General features: G+C 44.3%; 1 protein-coding gene across 1 annotated transcript in view; it reads right to left on the reverse strand.

The window, feature by feature from the left end:
* Positions 1–20981: 20981 nt before the first annotated feature.
* Positions 20982–24456, reverse strand: part of ZNF407 (zinc finger protein 407) — a 337009-nt gene continuing 333534 nt past the window's right edge. The window contains exon 9 of the mRNA XM_062487482.1: positions 20982–23531. Coding sequence (XP_062343466.1) covers positions 22180–23531 — 1352 coding nt within the window. The 3' untranslated portion in view covers positions 20982–22179. The remainder of the gene's footprint in view (positions 23532–24456) is intronic.

Here is a 24456-nt window from a genome sequence, read left to right on the forward strand (position 1 = left end):
GTCAGGCTGACTGGGAGTTGAAAGCAAGCAAGAAAGTCAATCTTAAAATATGCCAGTTAATTTTAATGACATTGAAATTTTACTGACAAGTCTGAAGTATTTTAAGTAATGTCAGAATTATCTAACTTGGGAGAAAACTGAATTTTTATGATCTTTTTTTTATGTATAAGCTGCATTACTGTTTTATGAGGGAAGCCTGTCAATTTGCCTGCTTTGAACAAAACACCTCTGCAGAAATGTACCCATTGCACTGTATATTCTGCTCCATCACCAGTGGAAGAGGGAATGTCGGGAAGGATCCGCATGGGCTGCGCTCACAGTGTGTGCTGTCTGCAAAACCTCGCTGCCAGCCTGGAGTCAGGCTGATAGACAGCAGCTCCCAACCCCTGGGGCATTCCCTTGGCAAGGCAGGGCGACCTTTCATGGAGCCCTGCTCTGTCAACACTGAGCCTGGCCTTGCACAGGGGTGCTCTCTCACCGAGGCAGCGTGAGCATCACCACCAGGAGTATGGAGCTCTGCATCACCCCAGGTAAATGAGAGAAGGCCTTGGCTTGTTCACTTGATTGACCAACTGATGATCTTCCAGCCAGGCTATAAATCTTCACTCACCTCCGTGTCTTTCTCTGAACTGAGCACCAAGGGAATGCCAGCCTCTCCTCTCTGTGATGCACAGGGAGCTGGGTGCTTCCCAGCTGGTTCTTCTACCCAGCCTCTACAAGGCAAAAAAGAGGGGCCTTAGGATTTAATAGTCCTCCATGACTATGCCACTGGGACTTTTTAAAACCATTTGGTTGACATTAGCACTGGTTTTATTCCCGAACAGCCATCCAGTTAATTCATAAACAAACACATGCACACACACAAGGACGTAGGTTCATATCCCAACCCTGCAGAAGCAATGTCTAATTCAGCAAGAAATTAAACCCAGACTGCTCCCCAGAGGTGGGATATTCCCTCCTGGGGTCTTTCTACCTCTGGGCAATTTTCTAAGACCAACAGCATTGTCTTTACATCTTCTCCAGATGCTTTCTACCAACGCATTTTGCTCACATTATTTTTCTGGCCCCATCTGAGAGTGCTTGGTCACTTGCAACCCTGCTCTGCAGCCTGGTTAGTGCAGGTGACTGTGGAGAGAGCAATACTTGCTCCTTCTCACTCTGTGTTTCCCCACATTATGAAGGCACTTTTCCTGTGTAGTGTTCAGACTCCAGCAGCCCCTGGTCACCCATGTCAGGCCAGGGCCTGATCTGGTGGTTTAACCTTTTGGCAATGACTGTAGGATGCAATCTGGTGGTTTTAACAGTAATCCCATCCTCCATTAAAAGGTTATAGCCTTTGAAAATGTTCTCTATAGACCCTGCTGGGCTCACCCCTACAAAGTCTGTATTTTTCCAGTGTGCAAAGCACATCATGGAAACGCTTCCCCTCCACCTCTCCCCCTCAGTCCTGTCTGCCACATGACAGCCAACATGACTCCCAACTTGGGGAGGCATTCAGCAGGGCCCCATCCACCAGCAGGCAAAAAACTCCTTCCTTCTGCTGGTGGGCCTCCCTCCCACCCCTATTCCCCACTGCTGATCTCTGTATCCTGCTTAATGGTATTACAGCCATGAAATATTATTTTCTTCCAGTTGGGAATAGGAATTTTGCCATGTTTTGCTGAGAAGCACATTTAATATAAATAATTCCTACTATTCGCAGGCTCCCACTTTCATGTAAAAGTTTATGCTGAGCCCACAGCAAAGAATTTAGGAAAAGGCTATTCATTAAGACTCTTACTTGTCTGTCACCTCCAGAGATCCCCCACTGGCAGAAGGGGTCATGTAATGTCTTATTTATACCAATCCTTGCAGTAATTAATTTTTTCCACACCATTTTAGCACACACCTGGGTGTTTTTTCCTCATTTCTCTATTTGTGCTGCTTTTTTGATTTTTTTTCCCCACCCCAAGTTGCTTGTTCTGATGCTAGCATGAAACATCCAACCTTTTAAAGAAATCATTCATTTTTTTAAAGGTTGAACATGTCATAGGAAGTTGGTGTACCTAATATTAAATCCCAGCTGTTTCATTCAAAGTTCTTGAACACTGGGTAACTTGCAGAGGTGTTCAAGCACAGAGAGTCAATGTGGCATGGAAAACTGTGGAAACCCTGAAAGGCATTCCCAGTTAGGGAGACACAAGAGGCTTCTCTCACAGCAAATGTGAATGTACCCCTGTTCTGTTCCCTGGGTCAGCCCTGTGCCCTTTTCCCTGTCCCTCAGTCTTTCGGTCACTCCCACCCTGTTCCCCTGCTGGTTCTCATGCCCTAACCCCGCTCCTGTACTACCCCTATGTCCCCTGGTCATTGGTCCCTGATACCTCTTCCCTCACCCTGCTCATCCCATGTACTTAACCTGGACCCTTATCACAAGGCCTTTGCCTTTTGCCTCAGACCCTGGACTGTCCACGAGCGTGGCTGAAACAAACATATCTGTGGAACCCTTGCAAAGGCCCTTCCTGCTTCTTTACCTGCAAACACCTTAACAGCTAGCCAGACAGTAACAAATAGCGCATCATACAGGGACATCTACTCCTTGAAAGCATCCAGCCACCCCCTGAGAGTTTTTTGACCCTGGTGTGGTGAGTTTGAAATTTTGGGGCACTCTTCGCTTTCTTCTCCTTTTACTCTTGGGTGCTGGAAAAAGACTTGGATTGAGATGCAAGCAGGAATCATCTACCTACAGCAGGAAGTCTACCTTCCAACTTAAGAAGACTTTTTGTCATGAAAATTCTGATTTTTTCAAAGGGGGATTTCAAGTGTTTTGTACACTGGTTGTTTGAACATTTTCCTTATGTTTCATGGGACTAATTTCTAAATGATGATTTTTCGGAGGAAGTTTGAAGAGAGCTACAGACTGGGGAGGACTTACCAGTGCTGAAATTTTGTCATTTGTTTCATATGATTGCTTCACGTGTTCAGAATCCTGATGCATGTTCGGGAAATGCTAAACCCCAGTTAAAAACCTCTCCTCCGTGTTCCCCTCCTTGTGCCCCTACACCCCCTCTCCTATCACAGGAAAAGTTTTCTTCTCCAAGTATTCCCGTCCTTATCCCTGCTGCACACGATGGCTCCACATGATGGTTATGGCCACATGGCCACCCTCATGTGCCCAAGATGGCAGAGAGCATGTGGCTGCAGGCACTGGCCTCCACAGAAAACCACAATGGAAACCCATTTTTTGAAATACATTTATGAAAGAGTTGTGTTTAAGGTAGCATCTGCTTTGCTGTGTGGTTACTCATTTAAAGGGTCAAAATCACAGTTAAGGAGTTCTGGAATTGCTCTATTAGGGCCTTAGAAATGTCCAAAATAAGGGCTGAATCCTCTTAGCTCATGTACATCAGCTTCAAGCTGAAAGACCATGTACAAGGTTCAGGAATGATGGTTCTGCTATTTACCAGCTGCTCCCAGGAGCTGTTTGTAGGTGTCCTCATCACAAATACACCACCACACCATGGATCTTGCCTGGCAGCCTAGGTGCAGGCACTGGAAGCTGTCCTGTCACCAAGGCAGCACTGCTACCAACAGCTATTCTGGGCACCCTAATTGGGTGGAAGAAAGCTCAAGCACTAGTGGAATGATTTTTACATCTCCAGTTTATGCAACTGTATCTGCTGCTTGGTTTCATGTGAGTTCCATGGCTTCAAATGCCAGCCTGTGCTGCTGCCCAGGGCTTAGCAATCAGCCTCATGAGTGGAGCAAGAGTGCAAATGAAAGAAGAAAACATTGCAGAAGGACAAAAATAATAAAGTACCAAAGTGGCCCACTTTGAGCAGGGCTGCTTTTTGTGAGCACACAGGGCTGGCAGCAGTGGGGAGGCCACTAGGAACAGTCACCTGGAAAAGGCACATCCTGCATGCCTGGCACTGGACTTGGAGGAGCTGCTGATAAATGTGTTTCTCTTTCCTCGATCAGCTTCAAGCCCAAACCTGACCCCAGTGGAGCAGTTTGATGACTGTCATGGGTGGCTTTAGCAACCATCACTCCTCATGGCTTTGAAAGGTCACACCCTGAAAGCCTTTCCTGTGAGCTGGGGCACATAACTGAGTACCTCTGTCACCAGACACAAGTATGTGTTCATGTTTACAGGTGTCCACTGACTTTGTGGCTTTTCAAGAAGCCACAAAAAAGAGTGTAGCAGACCAGTCTTAGTGCATGGGAGGGTGCACAGGCTCAAAGAAGGCAAAAGAGAGTCAGCAATGGTGGGTGGTGATGAGAGTGTAAAGATCAGCCTAAGGAGCCTGAGCAGCAGTAAGAGAAAGATGGAAGTGAGAAGGCAAGTGGAAGTTGGAGAACTCTGAATATGTCAAGAGACAGCTCACAGGACAGGACATTTTGACAGATAATGATGAGTGATGGGGAAGCAGCCTTACTGCAAAAGCCAGGCACGCAAGAACAGGGAAAAACTTAACGGTATACTTAAACAGAAGAACTGATAATTCACAGACCATGTGCAGAAAGGATTTTAAAAATTAGTTGGTAATTTTGGGTGCTATATGGAAGAGCTGACAGAGTCAGACACCTTCAAGTTATTAGACAGTTCCATGTCTGGAAAATGAGACATCCAGGAGTTCTCTCAGGTTTAACCTGTATGACTCTCCCCCCCCCCCCCCGCCCCCCCTCAATTTCTAGCACCAGACTCAGAATAATGCTGATCTCTTGAAATACTTGGTTCTCATTTCTGAATCAAGTGGCTTGAGAGTGAGCTGTGGCTGCAGTACCTCCACACAACACTAAGCCAGGTTCCACATGGACACATGGATGCTCCTTTAGCCCTTGTCCTCAGCACAGACAACTCTCCAGGTACCAAAAAGGCAGTGCAGGCAGGTCAGGCATTAGTAGTACCCCACTGCCCTCACAGACCTATTCCTTGTTTATTCACTTCAGATTTTCCCTTCACAGGCTGTCAAGAGCACCCTGAGTCCCCCAGAATCTTCTATCAGGATAGCCCATGCAGCAGTGAAGATGTGAACAAATCAGCCCCCAAAGATGAGCCCCTGCAGAAGCTGTGTCACCCCACAGCCTGGCAGGGCCTGAAAAGGCTGTGAGCTGAATTTTTTTTAAATTTAGCCTTGCTTAGCCCTTGAGCTTGGGCTACTTTCAGCTGCCCCAGAATGATTGATAAAAGACTGCACGGTATCACTAATCCTGGGGGCAGTGCGAGCTGTTAGGGTTCCCGTGTGCACATATGGAAGAGCTTTGGAGTGTCAGATCCAATAGTCAATCTCTGTATCAGCAAAGGTGCAATGAAATTCACTTTACTGCTCCTTGAATACGTTATATTTAAGATTGCCCAGAAGAGGACTCAAGGACTCTCAGGGCCATTATTTGGTTAAAAACTTGGAGAAGTAATTTTCCCGCTTGTGCTATTAAGCATGTGGTTTTCTTTATTTTGAGATCTCACTTTGCCTGGGTATATACATCCATATATCTCACAATGTATGTATGGAAACCATACACAATAACAAAATAGCCCTATGTACTGTTAGGGCTGGTTTTAAAATTTACGGGGTACAACCCTCTGGCTTTTTTTTCTGAAAAGAAAAATTCTAAACCAGTTCCATATAGTTAATGTACTGTTTTGCCTTCCATTAAAAAGATACTATTAAACCAGTCCCAAAAACACTAGCAAGCGAGTAAATGTTTAAACCACAAATCTCTCTCAACTCCTATGGGAAGGAAGGGGGTGGGAGACTCTACTAGTTCCAAAATGGCAAGATCATATATCAGAGGTGAATAATAATGTGCAAAAATATATGTTTCAAGGAATAACACAAACTCGAGGGGTAGGAGAGAAAGGACTTTAAGAAAAATCTTAATGCCAGTAAAGATGGAGATTCTGAAAGTGTAGGTCTTTCTAATGGAGTGGTAGGAGAGAGGGAGAGAAAGAAAAAAAAAAAGAGAGGAAGAAGAAGAAATAAAGCAAAATAGAAAAAAAAAAGAAGAAAAAAGAAAAAGGAAGAGGAAGAAAGGAAGGAAGGAAGGAAGGAAGGAAGGAAGGAAGGAAGAAAGAAAGAAAGAAAGAAAGAAAGAAAGAAAGAAAGAAAGAACAAAAAAAAAAAAGGAAGAAAAGAAAAAAGGGGGACTGAATGGGAGCAAAATAGCAGGGTGACACCCACCCTGGCTGTAGCAATGCAAATGAGGCCTCATTGAACTGGAGTGCACAAAGCACAAGTGTATATTCCGTACACGAGACAGTTAAAAATTTGAACATAAGGTAGCATTTCCTTTATCATATCCCATAAAAATAGCAATTTGCTAAAGCCCTTGTAGCACAGTATGGAAGGTGGTGTATTTTACTGATAATGTAGAGATGACAGATAGTCCTATACTAGGAGGTTTCAATGGTGTCTTGCTGTATAGCATAATAAATTGTGAGGAGCAGAGACAGAGGACAGTGCAGGCAGGCACTGCTCCACCTCCAGTAGCCAAATAATTCAGCCCCAGCTCAGTAATTATGCTGTGTGAAAATATGGGATTAATTAGACTGGTACACTAACACACTGTAGTCTCATTAAAGGCTGAACAGCATTTTCATAGATACTGCCACTTGAACAGGGCTGCTGCTAATGTGAAAAGACAAAGTCTCTTCTTTTCACACTCCTTGCTTATTATCTTACTTAAGGCCACTTAAGCAAAGTTCCAAAGGCAGCCTGGCAGAAAGCCCTTTGCGGGATTTATTTTGTTATTTTACCTGCATGCCAAGGAAACTGGGGGGGTTGGGGGGGGGAAGGAAAATGCTAACATTAGCAATAACTGCAAATGCCCCTTTGCACCAGCCAGAGCTTTTCTTCTCCCTCCTCCTTTTTGCATTTCTATCTTGCTCTTTTGGGGAGGGGAGTATGGGTTGAGGGGGATGATGGAGTGGACAGACGTCTCAAAGAGAAAGAGATAAAAGTTGTCCTCCATTGCAAGTCTTAACTATTTGGTTTCAAATTTAGGGGTCAGCCTCTGAGGGATTTGCTCAGCTTGATGGGGGAGCAGGAGCCTGGTGCCATTGCTGCATCCTGATGGATGAGTGCTGGAGTAAGGCCTGTGTCTTTTGAACTGAGAAGTGATTAGCAAGCCAGAAGACATTTCACAGTCTTTTATCTGCAGAGAAAAACCTCCTTCCTCCCAGTTACTCCAAGCCACTGAAAAGGTCTCAGTCACCCAGAAAGTCCAAACATTGCCACACTTGTTATTACAACTCTGTTATAATTCTCCAAAGAATCCAGCACCTGGGAGAATATTGATTTTGGGAGGGAAGGACATCCGTAACACAGCCTCTGTTAAACAAGCAGATGTCCTCTGTCAGCTCCCCATGCTGCCCACACCCTGTGGGTCAGCACAGGCCAGATTGTCACAGTGTCCCCCCAAACCCCTGCTCCCGTGGTTTCAGCTTGCTCCAGGACACCTGGGGATGCTTGCTGCAACTGGAGGGAGGTGGGAATCAGGGCTGGCATTATCCAGCAGCTCCCACTGGGGAGTGGGCTCAGTCCTTGTGTGCTTTAATTCTGGGTAAGTGGTGGGGATAGAGCCCGCTGCATGGGAAGCAGACTGCCACAGGGGTGTTAATACATAAAGCTTGTCCTTTAAAATTAACAGGCCTCTGTAAAGACCTGCTTCACCCTGCTCTCAGGAGAGCTATTAGAGCATAGAGAGACTTTGCCACATACATAGGAAGGAAGCAAGGGGGGAGAGAGGAAAGAGAGGAGCCCAGCATATCCTGATGACAGACAATAATAGAGGTATCTGTGCAGAAATACTGTGGGCTTGGTGATGCCTTTGAAATAGGCAACGGTAAGATTCAAGTCAGAGAAATAGCTGATGTTGAATAGACTGAAACCTGCTTTGTGGCTTAACAAAAGTGGGCAGTAGAGAGAGGCTGACATGAAACAAGTCAGTTTGCAGCAGGCTCGAAGGCTAGCATCATTAGCAAAGGGGAGAAATTATTAGCAGTAAAAAGTGAGACATTAAAAAGAGATTTAAAAGGAGAGCTAGAGGTAGCTAGGGGATGGGGGGTGCTTTATTTGTACCTGAGGAAAATAAAAGAGATTCTACCCAGACACATTTGAATACTCTCTGCTGCCTTTGCACACAGAAGTTTTATGATTATTTACCTTTCACACAGTTTGGGGAAGAATAAATTCTTTGGCACTAGTATTGAAATTTGAGAGCAGATTGTCCTGCCCATATGAAAATACTCATAAGAAATCAAGTGTTAAGAGCATCCCAAATAATGTCCCTCCTGCAGGTAAGTGCTTTTCTGATAATCTCTTTAAAAGTAGGGTGACTGATGGCCAGGGTGGTTGGACCTAGTTGGTCTGAGTTATGCACTTCAGATATGGCTTTATCTCAGCTAGTTTGGAAGCATTCAGTAGCACTTTTGTTCTGAAGTGACATTGGTCACTTTAAATAAATAGAATGTATGTGCCTAAGTCTTGTAAGTGCTTCTGAAGCCATCAGCTCGTGACTCCCTGCAGGTAGTGCTTTAGGGCTTTCATCTTTAGATGGGGACAGCATGCAGCCAGTCAGGTTTCCTTTATGCTCATACTCAACGTTAGTGTCCCTGGGGACAAGGGAGGAGAAATTTAATTTCTGGTGTCAGGCTTTTTAAATACGTCTTCCAGATCACGAATCCATTCACATTACACCATCCTCACTGAGACTGGTATAAAGGAGCAGAGTGGCTGTGGAGAGACTTGTGTGTGCCACTATGTGTGCCACTGCTGCACAGAGTGACACATCTCATGGCACGTCAGGACCCTCGGCAAGGAGCCAAGACACACAGCACTCTGCCAGAGACCATGTCTCTGTCACACTGTCCTGCAGGACGGCCCTGAGGGCACTGCTGCGGAAGTTGCAGAGATGGCCCCAGAAAGCCCTTCAGCTGTGCAGCAGTCATTGAAGCAGGCAAAAATGCAAGGGATTTATTTGCACTTCCTTCTCATGGACATAGTAAGGAAGCAGCTCACACTGAATTAGGCAGGGAACATTACAAGTCTTCATGCCTGATGTCTGCACATGTGCAATGGTGCTCTGGAGCTGTGCTGTCCACATAAATGGTAGGCATTATTCCTTCCCAGGATATAGATTTCCTCTGGGACAGCCTTCCCTCCTGCCCTCACACACTTTGGTCTCCAGGAGGCTAAAGTACAAGCTCCCCAGCTCTCCTTATTGGGGGTTGTTTCACTGTCAGCCCCACAGTTTTGCTGGAGGTCTCAAACCCTTCTTAGCTGCAGGAAGGAGAAAAGCCAAGTGTGATAACTCTTCCCCCACAGCTGTGCAGCAAATCCAGCATCCAGCAGTCGGGGCCAGCCCTGTGCACCTGACAGACCAAGGGCAGCTCACTTGGGCACAGGGCAGCCACCACCCAGCTGAAGCCTCCCCCACGAGTCTGGGGGGACTGGTGGTGGCTGTGGGAGGGCTCCTTCCAGCCACCAGCTCCAGGCAGGCAGCTCCTGCATCCTGGCAGCTGGCATTGTCTCTGCTGCAGCCACTCCTTGCAGTCTCCCTTCTGCTGCTCTGGCCATGGGGCCATCACCGACTCCTGGTGCTGCCTCAAACAAGCTACCTCTGAAGAAGTTCACAACCTTTGGATGGCAAGACCCAGAATAAGAGGAGAGATGGATGAGCAGTCCCTTACTCCCTGGGGCAAGCCTCTGATGCTTACAGCAGGAGCTCCTACCTCCTTCCCACTATCCAAAGCAGAGTACACAAAGGGGTTAAGCAGAAGCACACAGTCTAAGTCCTGAGTAATTCCATAAGGCCACGTACTATTCCATGAGTCACAGGAGCAGGCTGATGCCATAAATGCGGTCACAACACAGAGAAAATGCAGGATGCAGGATCAGGAGCATGGAAAGTTGTAATTGGCAACAGGCTACATGGAGACCAGAAGTGAAAAGGGTTGGGCATTCCTCCTCCCTGCTGAGGGGTCCCAATGCTCCATCTTCACTATCCATCTATCTCTGGTGATTGTCTAAAGGCTGAGGTGAAAGCCCAGTGTGCTGAACCCTGGCTCCACCAAGCACTTGAGTTATCTGCAAGCCCCTATGCCTTGACTTTAGCAGCAGCACTTGTGGCCCTAGTGCATGTCCCAGATTAATTCCTGAATCTGGTTCTCATTCACCACACCAGCATGAGTCTTTGGAGACAACAGGTAAAATACTAATGGAAGGAATTATGGAAATGCAATTTTGACACACTGGCAAAAGAAGATGAGAGCTGATTATGAGACCTGTCAGCTCCATCCTTCTCTCACCTCGTTGTGTCTGTGTGAATAGAGAAATCAAATTAAAAATGCTTGAATGCATTCTGGAATCCAAAGGGGAATGTATTGATCTGAAGATAAGGTCAGATACAGGCCCTTCAGTTTCTGAGTGGAGGGGGTGGAACTTCAGATTTGTATGAACAAGAGAGAAAGTGTCCCCACGTCTGGCTAGAAAGGGACCCCCTGTTAGGTTCTTCCTTGTGAGAAATACATTTCCAAAGTCAGATAACAAAAAACAGATGCCTTGAACACCTATTAAAGCACACACCCCTGGGCAAACCTGAAAAACAGCATCCTTCAAACAACCTCTTATAAATGAAGATGGAAAGTAATAAAAATAAGGACATCAGCTGGCCAGAGCCCAGCAGGGCCCTGCAAGGCGTCCACAGCCCCCTGGACCTGAGCTCACATCTGGGGAGAGGGAAGGTGGACCTGGTTTTTCCCTAAGCCAGAAGGAGTTTAGTTGGCAGAGATAAGAATAGCCATTACCTGAATGTTAAATTTTTCTTCAACTTCTTCATCAAACTTCTTCTCTTGAGATTGTTCAGACCAAAAAGTTATAAAAATATAATTTTCTTTCTGTGTCCCTTGTTATTTTTTGCACTTCATCTCAAGGCCCATTGCTGCTTCTTAAAGGAAAGAAATAGGCTTTTGACTGGAATAATGACAATTTGGAGGACACAGTTTTGCTCTGTTGCAGATCTTTGCCTATTTCTGATATACATGAATTCAAAGGCTGGTGCTTAGATCTCAGAGAGGATAAAGCCAATGTTTGCTTCAGAAGGATTTTCTTTGGGAAGAGTACATTTTTTGTAACAGCAGAATGACGAATGGGGTTATAAATTTATATTTTATATTTAAAAAGCTATCTCCAAGATATGTGCTCCTTATACTCAGCTATTAACTAAGCAAAACAGAAGGGGAGAGAGAGAGAAAATGAGAGAAAATGAATTAGTTTGAACTTTTGCTGAGATAAATATGGCCTGATCTTTTAAGTTCAGTTCATACAAGCAATCTCCTTGAAATCAGTGGGGTTTTGCCCATGTACTTGGAAGCAGACCTTGTCCCCATATGGCTGAGCACTAAAAAAACAAAAGTAGTTTCAAAACATTAACTAAATTTGGCTGCAATTAGAGATGGGGCTCAGCAAAGTACCTGCCCCTCTTGGGTCCCCACAGCTGCCCCTGAAGTCATGTGTGGCATGGCTACATCAGGGTCAGGTGCCCTGGGAATCTCTTGTCCCTTCTCCTGGGCACATCAAGCCCAGGCAACTGCTGGTGCTTTTGGCAGAGGTCTCAGGACCTCACGGAGTGATGTTGGCCGTGGCAATGGAGTGCATTGGGCTGAAGGTGAACTGGGTTGCCCGTGCTCTCACCTTTAATGACCAGTGAGGGGAGATCAGTGTGTCTGGGGGAAAATGCTTTCACTCCATGCCTTGGGCCACAAACAGCCAAACTCCCTCGTGTGCAAAACACCAAGGGACACACTGGCCTCTCCTCATCTGGCAGAAATTGTGTTAAAGCGAGAGAAAGACAGAGGGTGTGAGTATGTGTGCATGTGTAGGAGAATCAGCACAGTGTGCCTCCCTCTGCCCCTGCCTCCCTTTCTTTCCAGAGGTTTTCACAGGCATTGAAAACTAGGGGGAAAACTGAAGCCGGATTGTGACTGGAAGCTAATGTAGTCTACATGCAGCAGACATCTAATATGATGTTATTTATTCCCATAGATCTGTTTATTTTGTTTTCAATTTACCAAACCCTGTGACACATTCCCAAAGGTGCCTTGTTGTACAATACGTTGCACACAGTAAGATATTCAGCCTAATTCACTCTTTGTTTTGTTTCAGTTCAGCTGCATGAGGGCACAAATGCATCTGTGTTATATCTTCTCCTGTGACTGATGTTGCAGACTATTGCCATAGGGTTTTGTGAAATGGGATCTTAGTTAATCTAGGGCATTGTCTTTGTAGTGCTAAATTCTTATTTGCAAACATAATGTTCTGGCATTGATGCAACAGGGGAACATTAGTTGTTTTTTTCTTGTTTGGTTTTTTCTTTATTTTTTTCCTGTTTAGAATGGACTCTATGTATGTGTTTTTAATAAACTTTTATTCTAAAGCTTTTTCTCCCTATTCTGCATCTGATCTGAGGCATTTATAACACATGGCAACATGTCGAGTTGATGTCTTCAGCAAGTCAAGCCAAATATTCATAAAACCCATGTGCCCAAGCAGAAAATGTATACTGCTAAGGAGAAAAGTACCTGATGTTTTTAAAAGCATCCACAGGAAGGCAATTCTAGCCTTTAAACATACATACACATACAGACACAGACATACAGAAAAGAATTTTGAAAAAATTGTCTGTCTATACCCTGGAAGGATGGTATCACTTAGAAATCAACAGCTTCTCTTTGCACTTTGTTGAAAGCTCTCATGTTTTCATTTTTCTTTTATTTCAGGAACATGTTGCTCTTTGGTATACTAAGGATCTGATCTGGGGAGCTGGTGTAGAATCAGGAATTCTAAATTGGATATTATAGAAGTGTGCTGCAGACAAAATTTGATGTAAACAGGATCTGGAACAGATTTGATGAGATTGTGAAAAAATGAAGATGGGATGCAGGTTCATTAATAAACAGCCTGTGGGTAGTGAGCATAAAGCCTGATTGATCACAATTACTGCAGCTCATAACTGGAAAACCAGACATTGGAGGACATGCACAAGGTAAAGCTGGTCTGACATAAGAGTTGAGCCTCATCTATTTATTGTGAGGCAACTACAGAAATCCAGCTCTTGCTTGTGATGGTTATGTTTCCATAACAGCATTTAGAGTAGTTTAATTTTCACTTCAGCAATCTTTCAGACTGATTATCAAAAGGGCTTTCTTAGAAAGCTGCTTGGATGAAGAAACCAGATCTCCCACACATGCCTTGTCTGGCACAGCAGAACTGGGGGTTTCACGCTGAATTAAGAGTGCTGTGCAAGCAGATAACGCCTCATCACCAGCTATTCCTGCAGGGAGCTGTTCTCATCTCCTTGGGAGTACAGGCAAAATGGGCCCTGTGAGCTGCCACTTGCCCAATGGGGCAGCTCTCTGCTGCACGGCTGGGTGAGTGTGTTAGGTGAGCAACTGTGGCTGCCAGGTGAGTTAAGAATCTCCTTGTAGGAGCATTCAAAGCCTGGCTCTTCCCTTTGTGCCAGCTTGTACAGTAGAGAAAACCCCAAGCAATACCACTGCCTGTATGTGTGCCAGTCCTGTAAGACCCAGGCTTCCTATGCAGAAAGGAAAGTCTTTTATTAGGAACCTGCAGCAGGAACCCCCAAAGCCAACAGAAGCAGTCAGGGGCCAAGGAGAAGAGAGGAGAGGAGAAGAGTGGTGCAGCAGTGAAAACAAAGAAATGTTTCTTTCTGCCCAGTGCCCACATCAGCCCCTGCAATCTGGCTTGTGGGTACACTGAGCACATTCACAGTGAGGGACACCACGGCCATTGGAATCAGAGAATCATATTTGGGCTGGAAGGGACTTTAAACATCAGCTATTTCCAACCTCCCAGCACAGGCAGGGATACCTTCTACTAGAAGGTAGAAAGGTATTAATGTCTGTGGTTAGCTCAAATGAGGCCCCACAAATGGTTGGAGATCTTTCTCTCCATCTGTGAAAGAAGAGAAACATTTCCTCATACCTTAGTGGGGCTAAAGGAGGACAAAGCTGTGATGGCTTGGGAGGCACTCACAGACACCAGAGTGACAAGTACCAGAAGAAATGACCACAGAAAATGACTCATCCTGCCTCAGGAGCAGCAGAGCAGCTTTCAACAGCAGGCAATAAACCAGGCATGGGGCCACCCACTAAACCACTGAGACAAATGACTGAAAAGCTGTGTTGAGTGAGTTCCTGCACCCATCATTGGCATGGCAGAGCTCATCCCCTGCACTGCTGGGGTGCAGTCACTCCCATGCTGCAGATGAACTGTGGCTGGGCTGCTGGGACAGGAGTCTCACTCCTGCTGCTGAGTGTTGAGTGAGGTAGCAGCAGCTGAGTTGTGAACCCACCTTAGAAGAATAGAGGAGAAGAAATGGATCCCTGATTCCTTGCAGGGCCTTTGAGGGCTCACTACTGGAGTAGGGCCAATTTATGTCTCTAGTAGAAGGTCCAGCAAATGGAGACTAGAGAACAAACCTAGCACCCAGGGCAGAACAGACTGGTATGAGTTTCTGCCACATTTGCACTTAGTCTAGTGAATTTTGGAGTTAGATGCCAACAGAATACAGCACCATTATTATCTTCGCTTTCTGACTCTAACAGGCATGGTGGCTAAGACTTGTTTCCTGCTCCTTGGCAGCTGGCTTTTGTCCACATCATCGATCTCCCACAGATAATATCACAGCCCAGCAAGACACTTTCTGTGGCAGAGTGGTCCACCAGCAGGATGACCAGGTATGCTGGTCAGCTCCTGGCAAAGCCAGCACTTTACCTGCAGGAACAAGAAATTCACTCATGGAACTGAGGAGAATAACAAAATGAAGTCAGGGGATCTAGAGACTCTCACAGGTTACTCAGCATTTATCTTGTGGATCCAAGGTGCCAGACAGAAATGCTCCTGGAAATTTCTGCTTCCATTTGCTTTAAATATCTGCAGTACCTGCTGTCCCTGGATTTTATCATCATAGCTTACATATGGATCTAAGGCAGGAGCCTGAGCAGAAATGCCCCACACAGTACATAGCTGCTCTGAGCTAAAGCAAGACAGGCATCCCAATGTTTGGATGCATCCCTCTAGGTTTCCCTTCACCTGCCATCCCCACCAAGCTGCTGCTAGCCAACAGTGCCATTGTGTCTGTTCAATGTGCCACCGCAGCATCAACTTCTCTGCTGTCCTGGCAGGAGCAGGCAGTGGGCTTGGGACATACACGTCCCTGTCTGGGTCCTCAGGTACAAACACAACCCCAGGCTTTCCTTTGCTTTTTCATTCTTAATCTTGAATTAAAGCACAAAAACAAATCAGCTGAATTATCTGCTCTGCAAATATATAGGCAAAGCTTATAGACTCCAAGCAAAAATGAGAAGAAATAGTAAGGCTGAGAGGATGGCCAGATGTCCCTAGCAAGGGAAAAATCCTCCTGGAGCTGGGCATCTGGATTTCACAGCTACCAAACACCAGCAATCACCACCATATGCTTAGCAGAAAACACAAACCTGTTCCACACCCCCAGCGACAGAGGAGCACATTGGCAGATAGAAGATTAGCAGGCTTTGGGGGAAAGTCCTGAAACTCTCTCAGAGTAAGACATCTGCTATCAAGGACTTTATTTGCCACAGAAATGAGTCCTTTCCTTCCCCTGGTGACCCTTTATACCTGGATGAGACATGTCTTCTCTGTGGGTGTCTCCCCTCGTGGGAATGTGGAGGTGTTAGAAGACCATTCCTGACCTGGAGTGCTTACAGCACTTGTGATAGCCAGATCTCCAAACCTGACACTGTGTCCTGCATGGCACAGCAGGGTCAGTGGAATGTGGCCACCAAGTTACCTGTGTTTGCCCTGGGCATTGGTGGCAGAAGAAAGAGAGAACAGAGAGGGGAAAGGGGGCTGTATTGGGGTTCCAAGTAGGTGCTGGAAAGGCACACTGGGTTTTGCCTCCTGTTATATCTGCTTCTTGTCTGTCAGCTCTGGTGTGTGTGGCTTTGTTACATGTAAGCAGTCATGGCTTTTGGTTCCTGATAATTCTTTTATGTTTTTGCTCTCAGAAGCTCCTTAACAAGCTTGGTTCCTAGCAGACCAAGAATCCAAAGTTCTGACTCCTTCCCTTTCATTTGCTCAATCTTTTTTTCTCCTTTGTCTGACCAGATGTCCCCTCGTGACACTCAACTTATCCAACCGGACCTCCCAAGGAGCTGGATTACTTTCAAAATCTGTCTCTTGAGCATTGCTCAGCTCATGAAGCTCATAGCTTACTTACATATCAAGCGATGCATCCCAGCAGAGGCAACTAACTAATCACCCATTCTTCTGCTCCCTGAACAACCACATGGTTCACTCCCAAGCATGACAAACTGGCAATGGGAATCTGTGTGTAGGATCTCCAAGAAGCTGAATCAAGACACGCAAAAGCTGCAGTAAGTAACGAAGATTCAAAGCAGTAAGAAAGGAGAATTCCAAGCAGAAAGAGTGATCAGAGGTTTGGAAAATATGGAAGAAAAGCCACCCCAGAATTAATTTACTGCTGCCTGGGGGCTTGCTATTCTTACTCATTAGAAATTCCCAGAACCCGATGGCTCTCCGTTAACACTGACCTCCAGGGCAGGACTACGCAGTACAACTGGTCTTTCAAAGTAGCCTTGATGAATGTGTTGCTGCCAGAAGACAAGAATGTGTTTTAAACAAGGTCAGGTGTCCTGTTACATTGCAGGACATAATCCTGGTTTGTTTGTACACACACATCAATTTAAATTGATGATATATGATACATGATATATGCTGGATCTACCTGTCTACAGTGGATCTTTGCTTCTCCATTACTGCTCCCAAACCCTTGGTGATCATTTAAGAAGATCTCAAAAGAAAAACAGGTTTTGTAAAAGTGGAGTTACTGGCTTGTCCTTTTCCTGGTCAAAAATTATCTTCTGATGATAGGGGAAAATCCCATTATATTCTACCATACTGAAAAACAAAACAAAAAAACCAAACTTTAAATACTCATTGTGTTCTTTTTTTTTTTTTTTTCCTTCCCGCAGTTAAAAGAAAAGCATGGCTTCATTTGCTGGGCATATTAGATACCTTACCTAAATAGACAAAAAAAAAGAAAAAAAGATCCCTTTAAAGCAGTACCTTACATGCACAACCACTGAAGGAATTAGTCCCAGGTTTAGGGCTCCCTCTTAGCTTTATTTAATACATATGAAGGACCCAGCACTGCTGTCCCAATTACACACACAAGGCAGATTCCACAGTGGACTGCATTTGGTCTTGAATGCCTGTTTTCCCCATAGTTTTATTTACCATTCTTAGAAAGGATAAACAGACAGCCATGTGCTTACATCTTTTGAAGAGCATATTTCCTCATGCTCTACAAGAGGCTTCTTTGAACACTCATCATTCACAATTGTGCTCTTGGAAGTTTTAGCAATATTTGTTTCAGATAAGTTTATTTTTATATGATTGATTGAAATCTCAAGCTGCAATTAAGAAAATTGCAGAGAGAACCATTAAAGGAGTAGCGTCATTTTCTCCCCTTTCCTCTAAAATGTCAGGTTTCAATGTCACTGCGCGATAACCCAATCGCGTGCTTGTACACCCAGGCTGGAGTGAGCGGAAAACCGTCTGGAGTACTAATTACAAACGACTGGAAATAATGACACGAGGCAGAAGGAAAATGAAAGGCCCTGGTCCCTATCACTTACCCGCCCAGGTGTGCGCGCACAGAGATGCAGGTTATTGTGGAGCCGTCTCTTTGGTAAATACACAAACATCCATCCCCACTTGTAGAACACCCCCAGTCCCTCCCCCATCTCCCTCTGTCTCTCTGCCCTTTCTTTCTCTCCAATTATAAACCAGCACCAGATTTTCTCATCAGCCATCTCCATGTCTCCAAATGGCTTTTCAGTGTCAGGCCTATCAGGAAATTAACTCATCATGCAGTGACAGCTGCTAATTTTTTCCCCTTACATGTCAGATGGATCGCCTGCTGAAGCTAATAATGAATCACCAATCCCTGATTAGAAGGTGCTTCCGAAACATATAACTGCCATCTGAGCTAACTTTTTTCTTCATATAAAATGATATCACCCTAGAGGAGCAGAAAACGAATTGTATTCTTCAACAAGATAGAATGGGGGTAGCCTGTTTGAGTGAGCCACACACTGTCTTAAATTATGAGCTAATATTGCTCAGTAAAATAAGTGAAAACTCACAGCTCTTCTCTGTTTTGCCAAATGAATGACATTTTATTCTGTTCCTTAATCCTCTCACTTGAACTAAGTTAGTTTCAAATTTCAATCCTCACCCTTCTCTTTTTATTCTGTTTGCAGTTTTTGTGAGGGAGTCTACTGAGCAGGGAAAGTTGGAGAAAAGCCCCAGAGGTTGCTTTAAGAGGCCTCTGCCTACCACAACACCAGCTCCTTGTACTGCTCTGCCAGCAGCTCCAGCCCCATCTCTCAATGCCCAGGATTTTCTGAAGGGGACTCACCTGCATTTCAAGCACAGGTCCAGCTCAGGGCCACCCTAAGGAACTTTTAACACAGAGATTCCTACAATCCATTGTCCACAAAAATCACAAATGTATTTCTTCCGGGACTCAGAGCTAACACTCCTGGTATTAAAGCAGCATTTCTAAATGACAGCAGTGCTTGTAGGACTGTGCACAATCCACATGTGCATAACCACATCAACTCCCTGGCTCATCTCACTTCCACAGAGGGGTGCAGCTGGGAGTCAGGCAGAATGGTATGTTGCTGTGGGCCCTTTAGGCGGTGCTGGGTTTTGGGTTATTTTCTTTTGTTTCTGTTATAGGAAATATTTCTCTAAATATTGCTTCCAGCTACCTCTTATCTCCCATTTTCCCCCAAAGATGGAGCCTGAATTCAGAGGCCAGGATGCACTGCCTCAGGAGGTGTATATCTGATTCTTAAGAAATGGAGGGTGAAACTCCTTCCTAGAAATAGCTCTTCTTTCTCTGTCTTCACTTAGCATTTTTGCTTCACTTTTGGTGGGGTTTGGTTTTGCTTGGTTGGTGTACTTTGGCTTCTTTTTGGTTTGTTTCTTAATTAACATATTATTTATTTATTATTTTCCGCCTGCCTATTAGTTCATATGGTTCTTAAATACTTATATTTTACTTGTTTGGCATCATCACAGCATAATCCAACTTAAATAATGCTCATTCAGAATGGATAACAAAGAGAAAATTAAGCCAATGGCTCTGGCAGTCAGAACATCAGGATGCAACTGACTGACATGGGAATACTGCCTCTTCAACAATCACTTCCATTACAGCACAGCCCTTGAATTCTCTGGAAACAGGCACCTGAAAGTTTTAAAACCAAACAGCAAAACACACTTGGGGTGAATGGCTGCCTGGGCTAGGCACCTTCTTAGATCCACAACACAAGTTCTGTGATGCTCTGACAGTGCCTGTAGCAAAGGGCCCCAGCAGCTTCTGAGCTTGCTCCCAGATGTGTCACAGGTGCTTCACCAGCTCCATGCATGGACCTTAGAGGGTCAGGGACTTCCAGGTGCTGCTGTACTCTAAGTGCCTCACTCTGCTGCCTAATCTTTCCTGCTCTCCAAGGCAGAAGGCATGGGAATGCTTGGAAGATCCACAGAACAATCCAGCTCATCTCCTCCCAGATTATGATATGGGATAATGCCAGGAGGTCTGGCAACAGGAGGGAGACAAATGCCACATATGTTTCCTAGGCACTGGAAGAGATCTGCCATAGCCTCTGCTTTCAGTGTATGGCAGAGAGCGTTTTAACATGGGGTTGAGACAGTCCATGGATTCCTTAAGCAGGATGACAGCACAGGAACGAATGTCACCCTTGATTTCTAATGTTACATTTGTAGGGCACTAATATGTTAACTTTAAAGTGCACATTAAAAAGAATGAAAAAAAAAAAAAAGGCCCTAGGAAAATATTAGCTCTCCTGATCAGGCTGCACTCAGAGAAAAGTATCATTAACCTGAGCTTCCAGGTAATTACAGCACATGGTAGGTTAGAGAATCCTTTCCAGTGCTCCCAAGCACAGGAACATCTACCACTGGGGCTTTTTTTTATGCAAAGGTCTGCTCTTTTCATTGTGCATACAATGTGATTGCTGGTTTGACACTGCAGGCTACACTGGTTTTATGAAGGATTAAATGCCACCTGAGACATATTTATCCTAAATAAATCACAAATGGTAAACTGCAGCATGTCAGTGTCAACACCCTGTACTGCAGCAGAAAGGTTAGCCATACAGGACTAAGCACAGCGAAGAATTAGCATCCAAGCTGCAAGACCACAGGGCTACAGTTAACAGGAGAAATGATCAAGAAGAAATATTTCCACTGAAAAACACTCAGTTTTTTGAACATCTGTGAGAGTCTTGCAGAGGGCCATCATTTTGTAAAGGTCACCTTTTTCCTGATAACAAACGGGAGTTGATCCTGTCACTGTTTGCTGAAGACAGTATTTAAGAGTAAGTGAACAGCCTGTCATTTTTAAGAAAGATGAGCAAGTCAAACTCGCCTAATTATGAATCTCGATGTCTAACTTGAAATTTACTTTTTTGGGGTTTGACAAAGACACAACCTCAACTCTTGGAAAATAATAAAATTTGAAAAATAATAATAATAAGAGATGAAGAGGCAGCAAGATCTTATAGCCCCAGAATGATGCACCTTTTCTCAGCAGCCCTATCAGAAAATACATTTTAAACAGTTGCTTCAGGAAGGAACTATTGTTTTACCCTGCCCCAACTTTCTTACAGTTGATAATTTTAAGATATTAAACATGATAGGAAACCCAGTTATCTCTAGAGTCAGCATGGCTTATACCCTAAATACTTACACAATTATATTAAGCATGCATGAGGCACACTTCAGAAATTAGATTCTTTTATCTTTATCTATCTAGCAAGCTAGAGAAAGTAAAAGAGAAAAAAGAAAATGTACAGACATAAGAGATAACATTCGTTTGCTGCTGCTGAATGCCAGTTCTGTTTATTGTTTAATATTAAAAATCATGATGCTTCATTTTAATGCTAACATTTTATTTGAAAGACCAAAAAAAAAAATCCCCAAACCTTGCCAGTTTATATTTTACAGTTTTTCTAAAGAAACAGAAGCAGTTTTATCATGATACAAATCTTTTCAACGTGAACTTGCATTGAACAATTGCAGTATATCCACAAGTAAATAACTGACATTTTGGACTAAGCAAGAAATACAAGGTCATCTTTTTTTCCCCCCTACTTGTTAATGTCAATGTCAGAATTTTCTTTAAAAATCCTCCTAACATTTGAGAAGTAGCTCACAAAATGAACTGCAAAATGGTATTTATATGAAGCACTAGTTATAAGAAAAGCAAAACACTGACAGTGACAATATTTTTTTTCAAAAAAAATGCACATTTCTTATGTAGGACTCTCATCTAAAATTAAGTGGAAGTTACAGGCATCAAGTTCTTCTTCCCAGATATGTATAATCAAGGACTTTCTGAAGTGTAGCTTTTTTGAGCTCTTCTTTAGGGAAAGTCATATGTGTTACCATGAAAGAGTAAAGTACTATGAAAACTTTCATTTTAGATGCAAAAAATCCTTATTTTGTTGGCATATTTTTTGCCAAGCATGTTTTAAAGTAAGATTTTAGAAAGTAAAATGTCATCTGTTCCACTTTAAAATGAAGAAGGGCATCCAATACTGTATGTATACTTACCTGTTCACCTTGCTGTTGTGGGGTTTGTATTTTTTTGCATAATTATCTATTCACAAAATGTACACGTAAGTGCAATTTTTTTACTCCTGTGATTATGTTATACAAAAATGACAGAAGGCAGGGAATTACCCTGAGATAAAGCAACATTAAGACAAAAACATCAACAAAGAAAGCACTGAACAGACCAATTTCTACTTTGGGCAGGGGGGCTTTTTATCCTGTTTTGTACCCTAGTATGTTTGTTGTATAATAATCTCATATAATAGTTCTTAGAGCTATTGTAACAAAATTGTATTATCCTCTTCAGTGAACTCCTCCTATTAGCAGGATATGTATTTGTTACCTGGTTTGGAGGAGGTTCTACTGAGAAGGCTTTACAGAAAACATTCCAGGAATACAGTGCCTCCATGATTCTGGTGCTATCCTGCTCTGCTCTGTACCCAGCCTATGCTGTAGGATGAAGAAGCCTTCATGCTTCTTGTACTTTGTTATAATCCCTCTGGCCTTGAATTACCTGTGAGCCACCCTCTGTATAAATGACCATGCTTGTTAACTCTTCACTTGCTCTATCAGGGCTTACAGCTTCAGCTTTTATAGCAGTGCCAGCCTGCAAAATGTCCTGGGAGGCAGCTGTCTCTATCACAGCGTGTGAGTACACACCAGGCTCATCCTGCATGTCTGGTGGCAATTCTGTGACAATGTAGTGCGTTGCACCTTCAGAGAAGTCACCATCAGAACCCTGAGCCATAGCTTGAGCTAATTCTTCACTGACAATAATCTGTGATATTTGCCCATTCGACTCCACTAAATCCATGTGTTCGCTCTGCACACTGAGTGTGTGGCTACCAGCTTCCTGCATAATTATCTGAGAACCTTCTCCAGCTACCATATGCACAGTCCCTTCCTCATTTACAATGACCTGGGTGACACCTTCTTCCATGAGCTGGTCGGCCGCAGCTGTGTCACACACAGCAAACTGCAGCACTCCTTGCACCATGTTCTTGAAGGCAGCCTGAGCTCTCTCCTGAGATGCAATTATAGCCGATGGGTGCATGACTCGTGTGACTACTTCCATAGGTTTGCTATCTTCCTGAGTCTCCTGAACTTCATGGAACATTTGTATTTCTTGTCCCTCTGCATCACTGGGAATGCTGGGCATCTCTGGGTTCGGCATTTGCAAGAAGTCTTTGTGACCAGACCTGCATCTGTCAAGGAGTCCGGATTTGTTTTCCGCTTCACCCAGTTCCGTCACAGCACAAAGCAGGGCATCTAATGCTGAGGAGGACTCTGGAGGATGGACTGTGGCCTCAGAAGCATCTAAAACTTCTTGTCGCATTATCTGCTGCAGTACCGTGCTACTGGAGTCGGGAACCGCGTCTATCTGGACGGCCTCCTCCATGTCAGCTCCCGCTCCTTCAACCACCACCACCTGCGTGGCACCATCTGCTAACTGCTCTGTAAGGATCTGCTCAGGAACGACACTACTCACGTGGGAGCTGTTTTGGTTTGTGGCTATGACTTGCCCATCCTCTGTAATGTGGACCACCCTGGCCATTTGTCCTGCCATCGCCAGCGTCTGCAGGGTGGCTGCTGCTGTCTCTTCCACGGAAGCGTCGATGGTGAAGTCGCCGTCGTATCCTTGAATAATAATGAACTGCTGAACTTCCTCAGGGGACTGTGGCTGTCTCCTGCTGCCCCGGAAGGCCTTCTCTTTCACTGGAGAAACCTCTCCCAGTGCTGCCGCGGTGAAAGGGCTCGTGGTTTCCACAAAGGTTGCTCCTTGCCCCTTCAGTCGGCACTCATAGGACTTGGACACAATGCCTACAAGACAAAATATGCTGTTAACATGGTGTCATGGCAAGTATCAGTTCATTACTTCAACAAACTGTAGCATAAATGCAATAAAATTACTTGACAATTTTTAGATTTCATTGACAGAAAACATAGATAAAATGGGCAAATGAACAAAACCAATTTGCATATTTTCCAAACGACATATTTGCAGGTTGAAATAATTGCTGAGTGTAACAATGCTGCGGCTTATTAACAATTTAAATGTGTTTTTCAAAATATTCTGTATAAAAAAAGGCCCAGATAAATACAGTATACAGTTAAAAGCCACATAGTTTAGAGAAGATCCTATTGGTGATATTTCAGTGCTTCAGTTTTAGGTTTGTATATTACATTAAATGTATCTTGGTGTGAGAAACTGTGGCTGATCTTCCTAATACCCTGCTTTTGCTGGTGAGGTGATTGTCATGCTGTCATTTTGATGCCATTGTCTTCCCCTTCCTTTTCCATCCAGAATCTTCTCCAGCTCATATGACTGACTCAGTCACTTGCACAGTTACCAGGAGAAAACACTTGGTTTTCTTACCTTAAGCAGGATATTCTATAAAATCCAATCCACAGAACTCCAGTTACACACCTTAATTATTTCTACATGAAATCAATTAACAAACTATATGTAGTTATAAACCTGTAAACTCTGTATTCCAGCTGCTTGCTGTGCCACCCAGTTTGGTTTCGTGTCACTGAGAGTTTTCTTCTCAATTTTCACCACCAACAATAAAGCCTCCGCAAGGCGAATAGTGCCCAAGGCTTTACAAAGTCAAGGCCATCACCCTCCAAAGCATGGTCTACGTGCTTTTGGGAAGACAGAAATGAGAGCTGTGTCCAACTTTGTGGATGTCCATGGAAGGATAGCTCTATCCCTCTCTGTCTCCCCATGGCAGTGCCATCCAGA

Source organism: Cinclus cinclus, chromosome 1 (genome assembly GCF_963662255.1).
Source record: "Cinclus cinclus chromosome 1, bCinCin1.1, whole genome shotgun sequence".
Taxonomy (NCBI): domain Eukaryota; kingdom Metazoa; phylum Chordata; class Aves; order Passeriformes; family Cinclidae; genus Cinclus; species Cinclus cinclus.